At 34.8% G+C, this 17875-nt stretch overlaps 2 protein-coding genes across 11 annotated transcripts; one reads left to right on the top strand and one right to left on the bottom strand.

Annotated features, from left to right (window-relative positions):
- Positions 1 to 3702: 3702 nt before the first annotated feature.
- On the bottom strand, positions 3703 to 6913 carry LOC103956625 (thermospermine synthase ACAULIS5-like). Its single transcript, XM_009368651.3, has 10 exons — positions 6514 to 6913; positions 5962 to 6028; positions 5769 to 5863; positions 5545 to 5647; positions 5224 to 5312; positions 4927 to 5083; positions 4699 to 4774; positions 4525 to 4583; positions 4273 to 4409; positions 3703 to 4181 (listed from the first exon to the last, which is right to left on the bottom strand). The coding sequence occupies exons 1-10, from the start codon at positions 6681 to 6683 to the stop codon at positions 4094 to 4096; spliced, it is 1041 nt and encodes a 346-aa protein (XP_009366926.2). The 5' UTR covers positions 6684 to 6913; the 3' UTR covers positions 3703 to 4093.
- Positions 6914 to 12244: 5331 nt separating this feature from the next.
- On the top strand, positions 12245 to 17875 carry LOC103956626 (exosome complex component RRP41 homolog). Of its 10 annotated transcripts, none has more exons than XM_048584436.1 (14): positions 12245 to 12360; positions 14005 to 14146; positions 15166 to 15219; positions 15317 to 15363; positions 15448 to 15508; positions 15653 to 15691; positions 15814 to 15881; positions 16015 to 16093; positions 16176 to 16212; positions 16730 to 16846; positions 16949 to 17034; positions 17165 to 17253; positions 17333 to 17392; positions 17507 to 17727. In XM_048584436.1, exons 3-12 carry the CDS (start codon positions 15166 to 15168, stop codon positions 17201 to 17203), a joined length of 627 nt encoding a protein of 208 aa, XP_048440393.1. In that variant the 5' UTR covers positions 12245 to 12360; positions 14005 to 14146; the 3' UTR covers positions 17204 to 17253; positions 17333 to 17392; positions 17507 to 17727. The 10 variants fall into 10 exon arrangements, with proteins under 10 accessions (XP_048440393.1, XP_048440394.1, XP_048440397.1 ...); XM_048584437.1 differs by lacking the exon at positions 12245 to 12360 and adding an exon at positions 12906 to 13116 and having other exon boundaries at positions 15157 to 15219; XM_048584440.1 differs by lacking the exon at positions 12245 to 12360 and adding an exon at positions 12908 to 13116 and having other exon boundaries at positions 17568 to 17875.

Genomic DNA, 17875 nt, shown 5'->3' with positions numbered 1-17875 from the left:
TATTATTGTTGATTGTTGTACAAATAATTTTAAAAAGAGAAGCTGGCTATGTCTTCTTATTTAAGCTATCATAGTTCAAACTCTTTACGATAACTATCTTAAGAAAAATAACTTATAACAGAGTACTATAACTTTCCCTAACCAAAAAGCAGAGCAATTTAATTTTGTCATAATAAAAATTTAAATTTCGCGCTCTGCTTCCTAACTTCTAAGCCATTCACTATGGGTAGGGTTTGGTTTGCATGGCTATATAGAGATATTACGAAAATACAATATAAATTACTGACCCCAATTTAACATATAATTTATTTTCATTTAAAAGTTTATTTTGTTTACATCCATTAGTTTGTAGGGGGACTCAATGCAGACTTGATCAAATTATAGATTCTGCTAATGAATTAATTACTAGATATTGAAAACCTATATTCCAAAAATTTAAAGGCATAGATTTGATCTTATGCCTTTCAAGGTTCCTACACTAAGAGCAGTTCCACCCCTAAAGACTTTGCGCTAGCACCCAGCGCATTTATCCACTTAAGTGAACAGTAATAGACCATAGTGAACAGTAATAGGCCAAAGCATCTCCACCCCTAAATAAAATAGCCTAGTACATTTTATTAAAATATTATTATTTTTTATTATAAAATAATAATTTAATTTTTCTTCTTCTCTCTGGACTCCCTGCTTCTTCTTCTCTTTGGAACCCAACCCACACTGCGAAACGACGCAACCCACAGCTGAAACACCTCTCCATTTCGATTGAAGCTCCAAAGTTGAGTTACGAAGGTAAGTTTGTGGGAGTTACGAAGGTCCACAGCTAGAAGAAGATAGCTTCTCGATTGAAGCTCAGTTTTGATTGGAGTTTACTGGGGTGGTTCTGCTTTACAAACAGCCTCTCACCAACCTCACCAATAAATTCAGCGACTGCTTCCTCCTCCGGATGGGGCAGCCCAACCTCGTCGTCTCCTCGCCGGAGCTCACCAAGGAGGTGCTCCACACCTAGGGAGTCGAATTCAGGTCGAGGGAGGCGTGACGGTATTGCCTGGCGTCATGTAGGCCGGGCAAGCGCTCAGCACATTCTGAGCCGGCCTAGAGACCAGCTTGGGCTGGGTGCCAGCCTATCTGCTCGGCTGGAGTGGATTGGCTGGGTGCCAGGCCAATAATTTGGCTGGGTGCCGGCCTAAAGGTTCCCCGTTGGAAATGCTCTTAGATGCCATATTAAACAATAGACGGTAGAGACTTTTTCCTTGATTTCTTTATATTTAATTGATATGGACTAGTGAAAATTGTAAGATCTGTCAAATTAAATTAACTCGAATGATTAATTCTTTAATAATGTGAAGTGATTTTGTCGAAGATACGGTAGCAGTGTTCATACCATAATAAACTAGTGGTAGGGCTTCTAACTCGCATGATAAACTATTCATTGTCACGTATACAAAAGTTTTGATCCTCTCTCCCGAGGTTTGAATAGAAATTTAAAATAAGGGTTCTTGTCACAAAAGATTCTTGAAATTGATCCAATCCATCAAGATGGTTATTGAAATTGAAAATCGATCAATATAATTTCTGAAATTTGGTGTCGTAAATCAATGTGGTCATTCAGTTACAAATCTATCAAAAATTTTGTTATGTACTGATATGACATATAATTAGATTCCACAAATCTAATTAAAACATAAATGTCACCACCTCACCACTCGACCATCAGCACCATCACTCATTGAAACATAGTCGGCACCACCTCACCACTTAATCAAACCAAACCATCTTCTCTGACTCCAATTTACACCACCTTCTCCCACTGTATCCTCCGATCTACCGCCACACCCGGGGCCTAGATCAACAGCCCCACACCAATAAATTATTTTATTATTATTTAAATATTGTTAATCAACATGGCAATAATTAATTAGATTCGCGGGCCTAATTATGTGTGCATAACAGAATTGTAACGGAAGGACAATATTAATTTGCGATGACCATTTTCAGGGACTACATTAATCGATTTTCAATTTTAGAGACTATCTTGATGACGTTGGTCAATTTCAAGGACCATTTGTGATAATAACCCTTAAAAGAATGGATGATACCTCAAAAACTTTGCACTTTTCCTTTCTTAAAAAGACTAATGTACAACGCTATCAAAGAAAGCTTAAGAAAGTTGAGGTTTCATTGTTAAATTAACTAATATAAAAAGTATACTAGTTCAAATTACTTTAAATACTTGCATGGTTTTTTTTTTTTTTTTTTCCGATGTGAGATTAATACTCTCAACATAAGCAAACTCATATTTTTATTTTGACATGCTACTTTTGAAGGAAAGAATTGAACACATCTCTTTGAGTGCGTAAATAAGTGTTCTTAATCATTTGAGGTGCAAATTCACACTGAAAACTCTAGTAGTTGAGTATGTTCTGCGATTCACATCTTTGAATCAAGAAAATGAAAATTATGAGTTGACAAAAAACGATCGTAATCAGGGAAAAAAATAAAAAAAATTAGAAGTGTCTGATATTTGCTCACCAAACACAAATAATTGACAACTAAACAAGAAGACAATTAATTAGTTTAATAGGGAAACGACAAGGCGGTTTGTGTCACAAGTCATGAACCTTGTGATTCATGAGGGTGATGAGTTGTGGAAGCGACCACAGTGCATGATGCAACAGGATGATCATTTCATCTAAATTCCATTATTGCGTTCATAATTTCCATAAATTAACACAACACAAAAGATAAACAAAGACTCAGCTCAACGTTTAATTCGATCATTGGTTGGAGAAAAGGGAAAATGACATCTGACTCCTCACAGGCCAACAAAATGCAAACATGATGATGATGCTTTTCACATCGTCTCTCTCTTGAGTTGTAACAAGACGAGAGACTATGTATGTTGAGTTTTACGTTTCGTCTAGATCATCCAATTGAATCACAAGGATGTGCAAAAGCTGATTCGGATTGTTAATGAGACCTGATTGTGAGCGTTAATGCATTGAGCAACGCTCGTTGGGGTACTATCAAAGATTCTTTTTCTGCTCTTCTAAGTTTTTCATTTTGAAGGTCTATAGATCATTTTTTATATGAGTCATCAAATTAATTAAGTATTCGATTTAAATAATCTCTGTTACATCAAAACACAATAATTTTGAAAAAAGTTATTAATAAAAAAATGTTTCTCACGTGAAACCTTTCATCTTCTTCCACTACCGTCTCTCTCCTCCTGAGTAAGATTCTCTCCTTTTTTTTTCCCTCTTCTTTCCTCCTCTCCTATTTGAACCGTCACAATTGAGTCACGTCAACATCTTATATCAATTTTTTATAGAAAGAAAAAGACAAAATAGAGAATGTGAGAAGAGGGGATGAAAGGAGATGGAAAGAGGAGGGGAGAGAATTCTAATCCTTCTCCTCCACATCCCATTCCTCTCTCCATCTCTCCCGATCGTTCACTCCTCTTATCTGCTCCTGAATTTTTTTTTTTCGCATGTGAAAAAGGGAGGAGGACAAATGGGCTTCAGACCCAAAACAAAAATGGGCTTGACACCCAATTTGAATAAAGTCTAATTTGAGCAGAAATAAGGGTAAGATTTCTCACTTTTATTTCCTAGGTAAAATTTGAAATTATCTCGGTACAATAACGTTTCAAATTGTATAAAATGGTCCCATGGCAGACTATAAACTACATAAGAAGTTATCATGTCAAATTGTGAATCTAAAAATATTTATATAAATTAGTCTGTATCTATTGTATTCACGGTCTGACAAGAGAATATTACTCTTCAAACTGATAAAACTTAAAGCTCAAAAGAACTATTTATCCTATGGGGTTTTAACGGTCTTAAAAAGTAGTATTGCATCACCATTTCATACTCCTATAATTCCCATATTCCATATCTTAAGAGAGGCACAAATAAAGATTTATATCATAGTTTTTATAAGTTACTACACCAAAAAAAAAAAAAAAGAAAAAAGAAAAGAAAAAGGAAATACAGCTGAAAAAAAAAGGAAGACCCAAAGATTGTTTTCCACTTTCTCTCATGTTTCTAAGTGCTAGCTTTTGGTCGTGGTTCTTCACTCTTCCATTTCTTGAAGCTTACTCGAGTTTGTAGGCAGTGCCATGGCCATGGCCATATATGAACCTTGCCGTTCCTTCTGTATACACATGAGTCTCATTGACCATCCTGCCAACAACCCATAATCCTAGCTTAAATCAGTAGCTGCTTAATTAATTATTATTAAGAGGAAAATCAACATATTAGGCACCCGACTTACGATTTCCGAACAGCTTTGCTCAAGGTAGAGGCTGATGAAAATGTTTTTCCATCTAGGTATCTGTTCTCCCCTGTGATCCTCTGTTTAATTCTGAGGTCTAATTCATCAGCACTCAGCTCAATAGGGGTATCTGAAGCCTGTCATTTTAAACAATTACTTAGGGTCCTTAATGTCACTTAAAATACAAAATGGTGTCGCTTAAAGAAGTAAATAAGAAGATTGGTTTTATAGTGAAGGTGCTAGTTTTTGTACCATGATCCATCCCCATATATCGGCATAAGAAGGAATATGAGCTGAATAAGGCACAACATCTGCAGACAGATGAGTTATAAGAAAAGAGAAGAGATAAAATTGATTTTAAAAAAAAAAGAAAAAAAGAAAAGAGAGAGATAGAGGGAACTCATTTTCTTAGTCAGTATAACTTACATCTGAAGACCTGCCTCAAAGTATTGTAAATGCAGGAGAAAACTTCTGTATGGCTGAAAATTCCAGCAGGACCTGCCTGCATATGAAAAAGAAAAGTGGTTAATTCTGTGATTAGGGTTATGTTTCTGTGGGTGATAATTTTTTTGTTTGTTGACAAGACAGTACATACAGGCGGACACGCTGCCCTTACTAACTAGGATATCGCATGCATGAGTGTGTTTAAGTTACCTGTGTGACAAAAATGCCTTCCTTGCTGAGTCTAGGCTTGACAATTAATTCATAGAAGGATTTGGTGTAGAGTTTATAACATGGACCTCCTTCTATTGGGTCTGCAAGGTCACCAATGATCACATCATACTGCTCTTCTCTGTGTTCTAGCTCAGCCCTGCAACACCCCCAATAATATTAATTGTGACACATAAGCTCTCCGTGTACGACGTTTTTCCTTTAACAGTAGTTAAGTGTTGTATCGATAAAGTTATAAAGCCGGCATCATTGATATAAATGTATATGCTGAGAATAAACCTGGCATCATTGATGATGAGCTCCAATCTTGGATCACAGAAAGCTTCACTGTTTACAATCAAATATGACTTGCAGAACCCTACCACCTCCTGCATTAGTATTGCAGCTTATGGTGAATAATTTTGTCCTATCATATACAATATGTTGTCACTTGTAAGTTGTAAGTCAGACAAATCCCAAAACAGTATTTTCGAAAAATTAAAATTCTTTTTTGTGCTTCCACAGCTAATCCTTCTTTTTGTTTTTTTCAAACAACGGGACAAATGAAAAGCAGCTCAAAACCGGACACAGTGCGACTTATAGAGGGAAGTTTTATTTTACCTCATCAATGTCACACATGACAACCTTCTCCACAGTCCTGTGTCTCAGAAGTTCTCTTGCAGTGGAGCCTTCACCTCCTCCCATGATGAAGATGCTCTTTGGACTGAAGTTGACATCAATTACGGGGATATTAGCATTGTTGCTCTTAACATCCATTTTATATATATATAAACCTCGGCAAAACGACATAAATTTTATTGATATGGAACAGAGAATTTAGGTACTTGGGATGATGAAGAAGTGACGGGTGCACAAGACATTCATGGTAGATAAATTCATCCGTCTCAGCACTTTGAAGCTTTCCATCAATCACTAAAGCCTGCAAATACAGAAGAGAAAATGGAATGAGTAATTTGCTGCAATTTAATTTGTTATCATTGATCATTTTACTTAATTAAGAGTAGGATTGATCAAAACCTTTCCAAAGGGCTTCGTGTCCAGCAATGCAATGTCTTGGAATGGAGTAGCTCCTGTATGCAATATACTGCAAACAAAAAAATAATTAATTAACTAAACAAAGTTTGGTTAAATATATTAATGAGGAAACCAAACTTTGTGGTTAGAACACTCACACTATTCTAACATTATTATGTCTTGTCTAACCTTTTCATGACCTTGATATTTGGATTGGGGGTAGAAAGAGTGTTTCAATTTTAAGAATTCTTTCATTTTTCTAAAGTAGGAGTTTTGACACTAAGATTGTAAAATGTCAGAAAAGGTATTATCTACATAATAATTTTGTCTATGGAAGACATGGTGAAAAATTCCTAATGATTTTGACTATGGGCATCTCATAAATTTACAATCAAAATAAAAGACCACTAAGTGGAGCTTGATGGCATGAGAAACCACTAAATAAAAGAACCAAAAAAACATAGGTAGTAAAAAAGGTTAAGCAACAAAAATTGAAAACATTTTTTTAAAATTGAGTGAACTGCAGGTAGTAAAAGATGGTGACAGTTAATGTACCTATTAAGAGCAAAGCTCCATCTCAAATTTTCTTCAATTTCTTCCTCATACCAACAGCTCTTCCTGTATCCATTCAGCACTGAATGTCCCCTGCCATTCACTCCATTTCCATTCGCATTCGCATTCCCATTCCCGTCGTTGGTTTCATTGGAATAAGGAATATGGCTCATTTTTCTAACTTAGATATCCCAAAAAATACTTCGCAAAACAGGATGAGTCTGTGTGTGTGTGTGAGAGAGATATAGAGAGAGAGGTAAGTGATGGAGAAGTCAGGAGGGGTTTCACAATATAAGAAGGAAAAAGGTGGCAGCCAAATCGAAAGGTACCATGATTTAGGGTTGGATTAAAAACCGGAGAAAAGAAGTAAAGGAAATCTGTTGAAGTGGTTGTGCTTGAGAACGACACAAAGCATGCAGCCCCAACATATCTTCATTGGAATTCGTAAAGTAAGGGAAAACTGGGACTATTTTTAGGATTTGGTTGCGTAGATTTAATATCTTGTTTTTTATTCGTAAAACAGTATCACGTGATTGAAATTGTAGGGATGCAAGTAGTTCCCTTAGAAATACGCAAACATGTACAGCACGGGATTTTTTGTAATTGAGGGATGGTTTGATTTTGGCGTCAACTAGGGGTTTTCACAATGTTATTTTCAAAAACGACTCGCTTCGAATTATTTCAGCTTTGCGGGATTCTGCCATTAACATATCGTATGTTGGTCATGTTATTGAGGACTCTAAAATCCTGTTGAAATCAATCACTGCGGCTTCTTATACCCACGTTCGTCGTCAAGCCAACGATACTGCTCATCGAAGCCCGCTACGCACTTAGAAATGCTGGTCCTTTTGTTTGGTTAGATTCCCCTCTGGGTTTTTTAGCCGATGTCCTTCTCGAGGATGTCCTCTGTATAATGGACTGTGCATTTGCTTCTTTTTGTATTTCTTTCTCTTTCATCCATGAAATGAAAATCTATCGTTTTTATCCAACAATTAAAAAAAAAAAAAAAAGAAAAGAAAAGAAAAGAAATACGCAAACATATCGATGCTATTATATATGCACGTGTCATGGTCATACTATGTATGCATGTTTGGTAATTTTTATTTCTTTACCCAGTGATATTCAAAATAGTGCAATCTACAATCAGAAAACTTAAACTCATGTGAAACAGGATGGACGCACTGTTCTAACTAATTGGTTTTATTGGTATACATTTGATGATATTAATTTTAGAAGTTAAAAATAGGGTATTGGAGGATGGAGAAAAGGGAGAAAAGGGGAGAAAGGATAAAGATGATGATGAGGGGGTGACAACAATCGAAAATTCTGGTTATACTCTTTTTCTTCGAGAATGTGTGCAAATCTTGGTTGAAGAAGAGAGAGAGGAGCGTGCACTGGAAACCATCATAACATTCTCTTTGCTTCAAAAGATTTGGAGGGCGTGCTATGGCAGGCGCACTCATCATAATCCTCACCATTTACGCATCAATTCTCTCCCCCAAACAGGAAGCGTTAAAAGTTCAACTCCATACCCTTCGTAAAACATATACGTAAGAAATAAAAGATTATAGAGTTTTTATCACAAATGGTCCTTGAATTTGACATACATCATTAAGATGATCCTTGAAATTGAAAATTGTAGTTCCTGAAAATAGGTTTTCAAATTAATGTTGTTCTTATGTCATAATTCTGTAAAAAAAATATATTATATGCTGGTGTGGCACATAAATGAATCCCATAAAATTTACGAGTTTTTATCACAGATGGTCATTGAAACTGAAAATCGATCAATGTAGTCCTTAAAAATAAGTGTCATAAATCAATATGGTCTTTCCATCACAATTCTGTCAAAATTTTATTATGTGCTCATGTGAGATTAATAATTTAATGATCAATTAAAAAAAGTTGCCAAAATACCTTTTTGCACAATGGAATTATGTCAATGTAGAGCTCGCCGTTCTCCGCATCACTAAGACCACTGGGGAAGCGCCCAGTAAGCTCTCCAAGATTAAGGTTATGAGGATGTCGATCGTCAAAATGTTACGGTAATTTCATAGAAGTCGTCGCCAATCCAAGTAGTCACTAAATGTGGTCTCGATCCTGGTCAAATTTGGTGAAGAGTGTTGAAGGTCATTAAGATGGATGTCCTAAGAATTTTTTTATTTTTATTTTCTTTAGAGAAGATACTACTGAAGGCTACCATAGATGGAGGTAGAAGAGTGTGGGATGGGATCGGAGGTGATTACGGGCTTGAGTTTTTGGATTGACAATTTTTTAAATTAATTATTAAACTATTAAACCTATTTCTAATTTAATTAGACTTGTGGATTCCATTTATGTACTGCATCAGCACATAACAATTTTTTTTGACAAAGCTATGATAGAAAGACCACATTGATTCGAGACACCTATTTCTAGATCGACATTGATCGATTTTCAATCTCAAGGACCATCTTCATAGTGTGAGTCAATTTCAGGGGTCATTTGTGATATTTTTTTTAAAAAAAGACTTATGGGCCCACTTATGTGCCACATCAAAACATAATAGAATTTTTGACAAAATTGTGAGGGAATGACCACATTGATTTGTAACACCTATTTTTAGGGACTACATTGTTCCACTTTCAATTTTAGGGACCATCTTGATGGTGTGTGTTAAATTCAGGGACCATTTGTGATAAAAACCTAAAATTTGAATGGAAGAAGTTTTGGCCCTAGCTACCTACCAACTTGCTATTTAGTTTTTACTTTGGATAATGTTAGGGAGACCTAATTTTTAAATCAAATTTTGTAAACCAAATGATGTGGCTGTTGATGATTGGATTATTACTTAAGTGTTGATTAACGTACTTATTTCCTATAAGTAATGCTATGGAAACTAAACTTATAGACTAAAATTACAAACTAAATGATGTGTCACCAATAAGAAATGAGCATGTTTATCAACGTTTAAGTAATAATCCAATCATCAACTTCCATGTCATTTAGTTTACAAAACTTAGTCTATAAATTTAGTCTTCCTAACATTACTCATTTCCTACTGGTGACACATCATTTGATTTGTGAGTTTAAAATTTTGGCTTACCTAGCATTACCCTTTACTTTTTGACATGTTATTTGAATATTAGAAGATGTCTGTAAGTTATCTGGAAATTATTTATTGGGTTATATTATTTTAAGAGTTGTTTGTAAGACCATGGCAATATGAGCTACGACATGTTTACAAAAGAAAAAAAAATTGTGGTAATAGTTTGCCAAAACTACAGTCTTGTTATAGAATGAGGAAGTAATTATTTTGATAATCCTTCTTCTTGTTGCAAGTAGTTTATTTGAGATTTCCAAGCTTAGTGAAAATGGTACGTCACATCTACACACAAAATCACTCTGATCCAAATGTCATATGCTTTGTTTTGCTATAGCATGTCAACAAACTATTCAATCTTATGCAACAATTTGTGGGTATCATTAACAAGATCAAATCTTTTGTACTCAAAATTCTTTGTGATCTTTCTGCAACCTATTTCATTGTTGACTCTTGACCATTCATTTAAACTTTATTTTAATAGTTAAATCGGTCACTGAAAGGTTACACAGAGTTTTAAGTGCAAACGATTTGAACTCTTAGTTAAGGGGGTCCCAGAGAGTCCACCAATGTCGTAAGGTTGGCAATAGAATGATGTGTGAAAGACCAAATAAAAAGTAACAAAAGAAGATGTGTGAAAGACCAAATAAAAAGTAACAAAAGAAAAAGAAGAACAAGATAAAAACTTATGTGCCCACATAATTACTATGGTGGAGGAGAGCATAGGAGAGAGGCTCTATATTGAGAAGTGGTGGCGTTCTATTTGATGCAGGCCAGCTATGAATACTAAGGAAATCATTCTTGTTACTTGCAGTGTGTTTTGGTTTGGGGGTGATGATGGATTCGGCCAAACTCTTGTTTTAGAAAGGTTATGATGACCTCAAAGGCCTCAAGCTCCAACTCTGAGGTCCCCGGGATAATATTGTGTTCCCCTAATCTTTTACTTGCTTCCTTCTCCCTCTTCAAGACCTGTAAAAATCATTGCACTGGCCTAAGCTTTGTTACCCAACAAATCATATGACATGATTTTATAGATTTCTTATTTGCTTGCCTTGCTGCACATAAAATGATGTCTCATCTTCATTTCCCATAATGATTCATGTCATGACTTTGCTTTGTTATATTATGTGTATCTTCTTCGTTTCTAGTCAAGTTTGAACTTAAATGTTGACGATTGGATCAAATTTGCATTGGAAAGTTAAAACTCATATATAACTTTTGAGTTAAACTAAATGTTATATATCTGTTTTTTTTAAGTAATTAGAGTTATATTTAAAATTTCCAAAAATTATTTGAGCGTAAAGGTGAATGTCATGCAAAGAGAAAAACTTCATTCCAACATAAAAAATTTAACATTTGAGTCACATGTAAAATTTAAAATTTATAATCAAGTGCATGATTTATAATCAAGTGCATGAGGAGAAAATAAGAAACTCAAACCCATGTACCACCAGATTTGAACTCAAATATAAAAAATATAGTGTAATAATTTCAACTATTGCATTTGATCATTTCATTGAGGAGAAATATAAAACAAGAAAGATGAACTTTGTGAAATATTTATGATTTTTTTTTTTTAATCAATGAAGATCTCAGGAACGGTTCGATACGCATGACTACATTTTTCTAACAATTCAGAGTTAAACCAGGTATCGTTTAGTAATTTCAAAAATCTAATATTGATTCGTTTGTTATTGCTTAAAATGAGGTTGGGGTTTTTGAAGAACTTGTTCTTTAGGGAGTTGTAAAGTCTGGGAATTGATTTAGAAGTATGTTTCTACTACTCATCAGATTCGTAGCTAGATGAAGATAGGAGAGAAATTTGGGAACCATAAAGCTAGATGGGTCTCTTTCCCATGCAAATCATAAATCTACAAAGCCACCTCGTGTTATTGATAAATCTACGCAACTTCCTAATGCATTCATAGTTATATGTGTCTGTCATCATTAGGTTAATTAATTAGAAGTAGAATATATACCCTATAACTCTTCCAAATGGGAATGGAAGAGAAGAGCAAGTCAAACGTCGCAGTGAGTATATAAACTTAGGAATTATCCTTTTAGGAAAACCAAGAAGAGCAAGATGAAGGAACCTACGCTACCAAATATTTTAGGAGAACCAAGAAGAGCAAGATGATTTTTTTTATAGTTACTTACTCAAATTTATGTATTTTCCAGTATTTTATTGTTAATTTTAGATATATTTGTTTATTATTTTTAGGGTAATTTTTTTTAGACCCAAAAATACTCTTTCTTCACCTAGCTAAAAAAAAAAAACTCTCTGTAATTTCTATATTACCCCTTATACTAAATAAAATAAGAAAATGAAAATTAGATATCTTTCTACACCCATTCAACCGAGATAGCACCCACATGCAGCACCACCACTCAACCACCACTTCAGACCTCCCTCTTCTTTCTCCTGCATATGGAAGTTAGGCGGGATTGCTAAATCAACCACATCGCCTTCAACAACCCGACCCAACACAAAATCCATTTGACTCCATTTTGGACTTCTGCAACAAGTCGCTTATGGAGTCGACGATGCAACTTAGTTTTGCCTCTTAACAGCAAGGCTCTATCACGCGCAAGAGAAGAAGGAAAGATTCACTGGACGTTTGGTGGAGTATCCACCGCAAAGAATTGGTGGGTGTGGGAGAGGTGGGGGGAACACACTGAGAATATCAGGAAACAAATAGTCGGTAGGAAGACAGACCCAACAAATACAGGAGGAGCCAGCGGAAGGCGAGAGAACAGTCGGGAAATGGGTATGATGAGCTCTTCTTTTTCCAGTTTATTTACGTTTATAATTTATGAGGGTAAACTAAAGAGTTTAGGTAACAAAATATTAAAGTTGGGTTTAGAGAGAGGAAAACTTGTCCAAATAAAATTTCTCTTATTTTTAATATACCACAAAATTAAGAGTGTTATTAGACCCATCACTTCAGTGTCTTATTTTTTCATCCACATGATAATCTCACTTCCTATAAAAAAAATAAAAAAGTAAAATATTATTTTCCCACACACCGTTATTTCCAAAATAACCGTAATATATATTTTTTAAATAACTCTAATACATCTTTGAATAATATTTATAAATAAATATATAAAAACAAAAAAGATGAAAGAAAATGCAAGACCTAAGACCTTTACATTCATCATATTCTTCAAACCACGCGTGTCCTTCAAATCATGGCATCCATTTCATAATATCTTTTCCTACTAATCCCAAATCTGCCACCTCAATCTCTCTCCAGATCCCCACCCTCTATTTTCACTGAGTTCCATATCTATGGCAGAATATTCCCGATAAACCCTAGTACTTAGACCTATCGCCGCCCCACAAAGACCCGTTTTTCCAAATCACTCTTCTTCCTCCTTTTCTGTCAAAGCCCCATATCTCACCCTCAAGTCTCTTTTGCCTCCATTCAAGTTTCTCGCCCTTGTCTAGCACACACCCATTCCTTTCTCCAACCTTTTCGTCAATTCTAGCCCAAATCTTTCCTGGCCTCTCTCCACCGAAGGTACCACACCCAACGCACCATTATTTATTTATTATTTTAAATTATTGTTTTTTTTTCAAAATTTTTAGTACTTAATTAAATAAGAGTTTAAGAATATTAATATGGAAGTCTTAACGAAACACTTCCGGTACTGTTTACTTTTAATGTTAAGAACATTTTTACTCTAAAAAGTCACTCCTAATACTATTCACTTACAACCCATTTTTGTCATTTTGATTAAAACTCAAAGTTTTCAAGCAATTTTCATCAGTTTTCCTTAGTAACATTTCATTAAATGGTGGGGAGGGAAATAAGACATAGGGGTGGGAATATCAATGCTCAAAATTAATTGAATGTATACATGAGTTTATAATATATATTATGAAAGAACAATAAACTTTATGTATGAAAAAGTTTAAGAATATTAAAAAAATCTATAAAATATATAGAATTTCATAATTACGTTCCAAAATTTTCGAAATTACTCAAATTTAAAGTTTATAATTTGAAAATTGTGATCCAATTTGATTTGATTTCTAAATTTTAAAATCAAAATTAGAAACATCATTTTCAATCCAATCCTTCAAAAAATCACCTCTAGACCAGATTCATGTACGTTTATGTTGGAAAAGGGGTTCCTCGCCGGATCCTTTTCCTAGGGATCCCGTGGTATGAATCGTCTATCATACATTGTACAGTTAGAAATCATTTTAAAATTTAAAATTTAAAATTAAATATAAATAGTACCTAACGAAAACTGAATGCACGGTATACGATAAACTGTGCCAATCACATAATCCCGAATCTTCAGGATTGAAAATGTTAATGCTTTCATTCATATTGGTGATTCTAACAGCTTAAATAGAGCTTAAATAGAGCTTAAAACATTGTTTGACCCGAATAAAACAGAGCCCAATAGGCCCAGGTTGCAGCTCAAGCTTCCACCCCTGTAAAACCCCAGGCGGCATTCTCTAAAGCCTCTACTGTATTCTGAATCTCAACTTCTCTTCTCCTTGTAAAATCTGCACTTGCGCTTCTTCTTCTCACCCAGGTACTCCTTCTTCCTTTAATTTCTTTTTCTATTTTTATTTTACTACTTGGGATTTAACTAAGCTTATAATATTGAGAAATTTCTCCTTTTTTTAATGGAAAATCGCTCTTTTTTTTTTTTTCTGAAACCCATTGCAGTTTCTCTTACCCTCTTTACTGTCTGCCTAAACTCGCTTAATTTTTTTTGTAAATTATACTAATTTCTAGCTTTAATTTTTTAAGGAAGTCTAAAACCTTGTTTCATCTGTTGATTTTTCTTTAGGGGTTTTGGGGTATTTGTGTATGTCTTTGAGGCCGACGTAGTAAAATGTTGAGTTAAGTTCAGAGGAATCGGAGTTGTGGGTTTTGAGTAGGGTTTAGATCAACTATACCGGAAGTGAAGGTTATTGATTGATTTTATCTGGATTTTTAAATTTTTAATATTTGCATTGAAGGTTGGTAGGCAAGTATGTGTCACAGGCTTGAGACAATGGAGATAAGCCTCGAATGGAAATTCCCGTAACAGATTAACATTATTGTGGGATATATTCTGCATTTGAGAGTCATTAGGAAGTGGGTTCCAATGATTTGGTTATTCCACCGTACCTGTTCATTGTAATCTTCATGGAGGAAGGTTTATTATGCTGTAATGGGTTTTCGTGATTAAAACAAAGATAAAAGATGATCCTTTCGTACAAGTGTAATAGTTGTTGATGGTGTTGATTGGTCGGTGAAAACAAACTTAGCTTCTTCTCCATGAGTTAACGTTCTTTATTTGAATTACTTCCTTTTGGTTAGTGAAGTGTTTTTTATTTATTTATATTTTTTAAATTTACTTCCGTTTGGTTAGTGAAGTGTACGCATGAACAATGATATAGAATAGCCATTTTGTTGCTGAAGCAAAGCTATTATGGAATAATTATGGAACTTTGCAGTTTGGTTGTTATGACGTTTAAATTTTAGACAGTGATTGCTTTAGCTACCATTTGTTTCTTGTTATCTATGGCATTTCCTAAGTTGGTTATTATGAAGTTCTAACAGATGGAGTACGTGAGCCCAGAAGGTCTTCGCTTAGATGGTCGGCGGCCCATGGAAGTATTTTTCCATCTCTCAATTTTCCATTGTGTTGAATCATCACCAGTATAAAGTTTCAATTATTTTTATAAAATATATTTTTTTTCTGTGATCCCAGATGAGACAAATTCGAGGAGAGATTGGTGTTGTGGGAAAAGCCGATGGGTTGTAATTACTAAAATCTTGATTCTTCTTTTCTAATCTTTGTAATTTTTTTTTTTAAAGTTGATCTTTCCTATCAAATTTCAGTTCTGCCGTGTTTGAGATGGGAAACACCAAGGTCATTGCTGCAGTGTATGGCCCTCGAGAGGTTAGCTAATTCTTTTTTCTTCATTCTATAATTTTGAGCTAAAATTTTAATGAACTTGTGCGTGGTACTCATTATTATTTAAAATGTCCCGTCATATTTTCAATTTAAATTCATTTAAGCTGTTAATATACTTTTGTTTTCTAGGTCCAAAATAGGAGCCAGCAGATGAATGACAAGGCACTGGTAATAGTTCATCTAATTCTCTGTGTATTAAATTTATCTTTGTTGTGGTGAATAGGATAAACGGAACAGGCATGTATTATATTCGTAAATGTAATGTCGTTAGCCATTGTTAATAAGTTTAGGTGCGGTGTGAGTACACCATGGCAAATTTTAGTACCGGAGATCGCATGAGGAAACCAAAGGGTGATAGGTGATATATTCTATTCTCTTTCATTTTCATACATACATGTTGGATCATCTTCAATTTACAATTTAACATCAGAGTGTTGTATCCATAACTAAATTAAACTATATAACTAAAATGTACATTTTTATGCTCTCAGACGATCCACAGAGATTTCTCTTGTTATTCGGCAAACCATGGAAGCATGCATTATGACACATTTAATGCCTCGGACTCAGGTTCCACTGATGCATCTTGGGAACTTTTCTTCCATGAATGTCTAGTTTGTTCTTTATTGAGCCTTGTATCCGTTTGTTGCAGATTGATATTTTTGTGCAAGTTCTCCAAGCAGATGGAGGTAAATCCCGGTGCCTCGTTAAATTCATAGGTCCTATATGATAATGTACTTTCAGATTATGTAATAAATCAATGCTGCCCTGTTTCCTTCTATGTGTGTGTGCAATGTGCATATTTGGTCCTGTTTCATTCAATATATTTGTAGATCCAGGCTTATTTTCTGAAAATCCAAAGCCTCCTCTATTCATTTCATGTACGGGTACTATGAACCACTTGTATTTGAATTTAAAGTTGTTAGTTTGTGTTTTTTAACTACTATTGAGGTAAGTCATGTTTGAGGGTCAAACTGCGCTGCAGGCAGTTCGTTAATAGTTATTGCTTTTGTTGCATCTTATTTAAATAGAATATATGATCGATAGTGTTCACAAAGTACCATGGTTGCCCCTGTTATCTGTGTTTTGGTTATAATGTTTAACTATTTTGCAAATACTACCGGATTTCAACAGGTTACTTCACTGTTTTACTTAAAGAATTGAAAGATCTATCCGTGTGTTTGATTTTTATTTTATTTTTGGCAGGAACTAGATCAGCATGTATCAATGCTGCAACCGTGGCCCTTTCAGATGCTGGAATTCCAATGCGTGATCTTGTTACTTCTTGTAGTGCCGGTTACCTTAATAGCACACCTCTACTTGGTAAATTTTTACGTTACTTTATGCTTGTGCAGTTCCTATAATGCCATTGTACTAGTATGATATTGTAATTCTCACGTGAGCTTATTGTCGCTGGCTTGTCAGATTTAAACTATGTAGAAGATAGTGCTGGAGGTGCTGATGTCACTTTAGGTATTATGCCGAAGTTGGACAAAGTTACTCTTCTTCAGGTAATCTGTCGTATGTGTTTCGCAATATATTCTCACAAGCTTAAGTTACAATTATAGTGTTAGTTGGCATCTACAGTGTCTTCTCAAGCACCTTTTGTAAACCACTTATTCATGATGATCTTTGATGCAGATGGATGCTAAATTACCATTGGATATTTTTGAAATGTAATGCAACTTGCAATTGAAGGCTGCAAGGCAGTTGCAACATATATTCGAGAAGTAAGCACCTTCTTGCTTTAGTTTCCGCCCGTCCAGTGATAAGTTCTGCCTTGTCATGTGGCCTCTGTTTGAATGACAGGTATTACTAGAGAATACAAAGCAATTGGAGTATCGACGAGGCACTTAGTTTCAAATCATGGTAAGGCCATTTACATCGTTTGCTAATTGTTTTGGAAATTTGATACGTTTTAACAGTCACGGACAGTTACCCACTTACTCCGGTTTCGAAGTTTTATTTTCTATCCGCCTGTAGATTAATGGTTGTTCGTATGAAGTTGGAGGCGGCTGTAACATGAAGACGGTGTTTGATGGAGGAACTAGGCTTAAAAAATTAAGCACACTCGGTTGAAGTAACGAGAGAGCTGTTTTTAGATTCTGAAAGTTGTATTTGTAACAACTACAACATGGGCTCTTCTTGTAAATGAACATCCTGACAACAAGATTTTATATCAAAGCAGATCCGTTTATTTCAAAGACGATACATGTAACCAAGGAAGTCCATAACTAGGCTGACCCTCATTCGGAAAATTTTCTAGTGGTCACTCACAATCAGATTGGATATTAAAGTGAGGAATGAATATATATGATTTTTAATATTTTAATTTCAACGATTTATTATGCT

This window comes from the organism of the source record quoted next, unplaced genomic scaffold (assembly GCF_019419815.1).
Source record: "Pyrus x bretschneideri cultivar Hongxiangsu unplaced genomic scaffold, Pyrus_bretschneideri_v1 Contig21, whole genome shotgun sequence".
NCBI classification, from domain to species: Eukaryota; Viridiplantae; Streptophyta; class Magnoliopsida; order Rosales; family Rosaceae; genus Pyrus; species Pyrus x bretschneideri.
The sequence above is the reverse complement of the archived record's forward strand: the minus strand, read 5'-3'. Positions and strand labels throughout refer to the sequence as shown.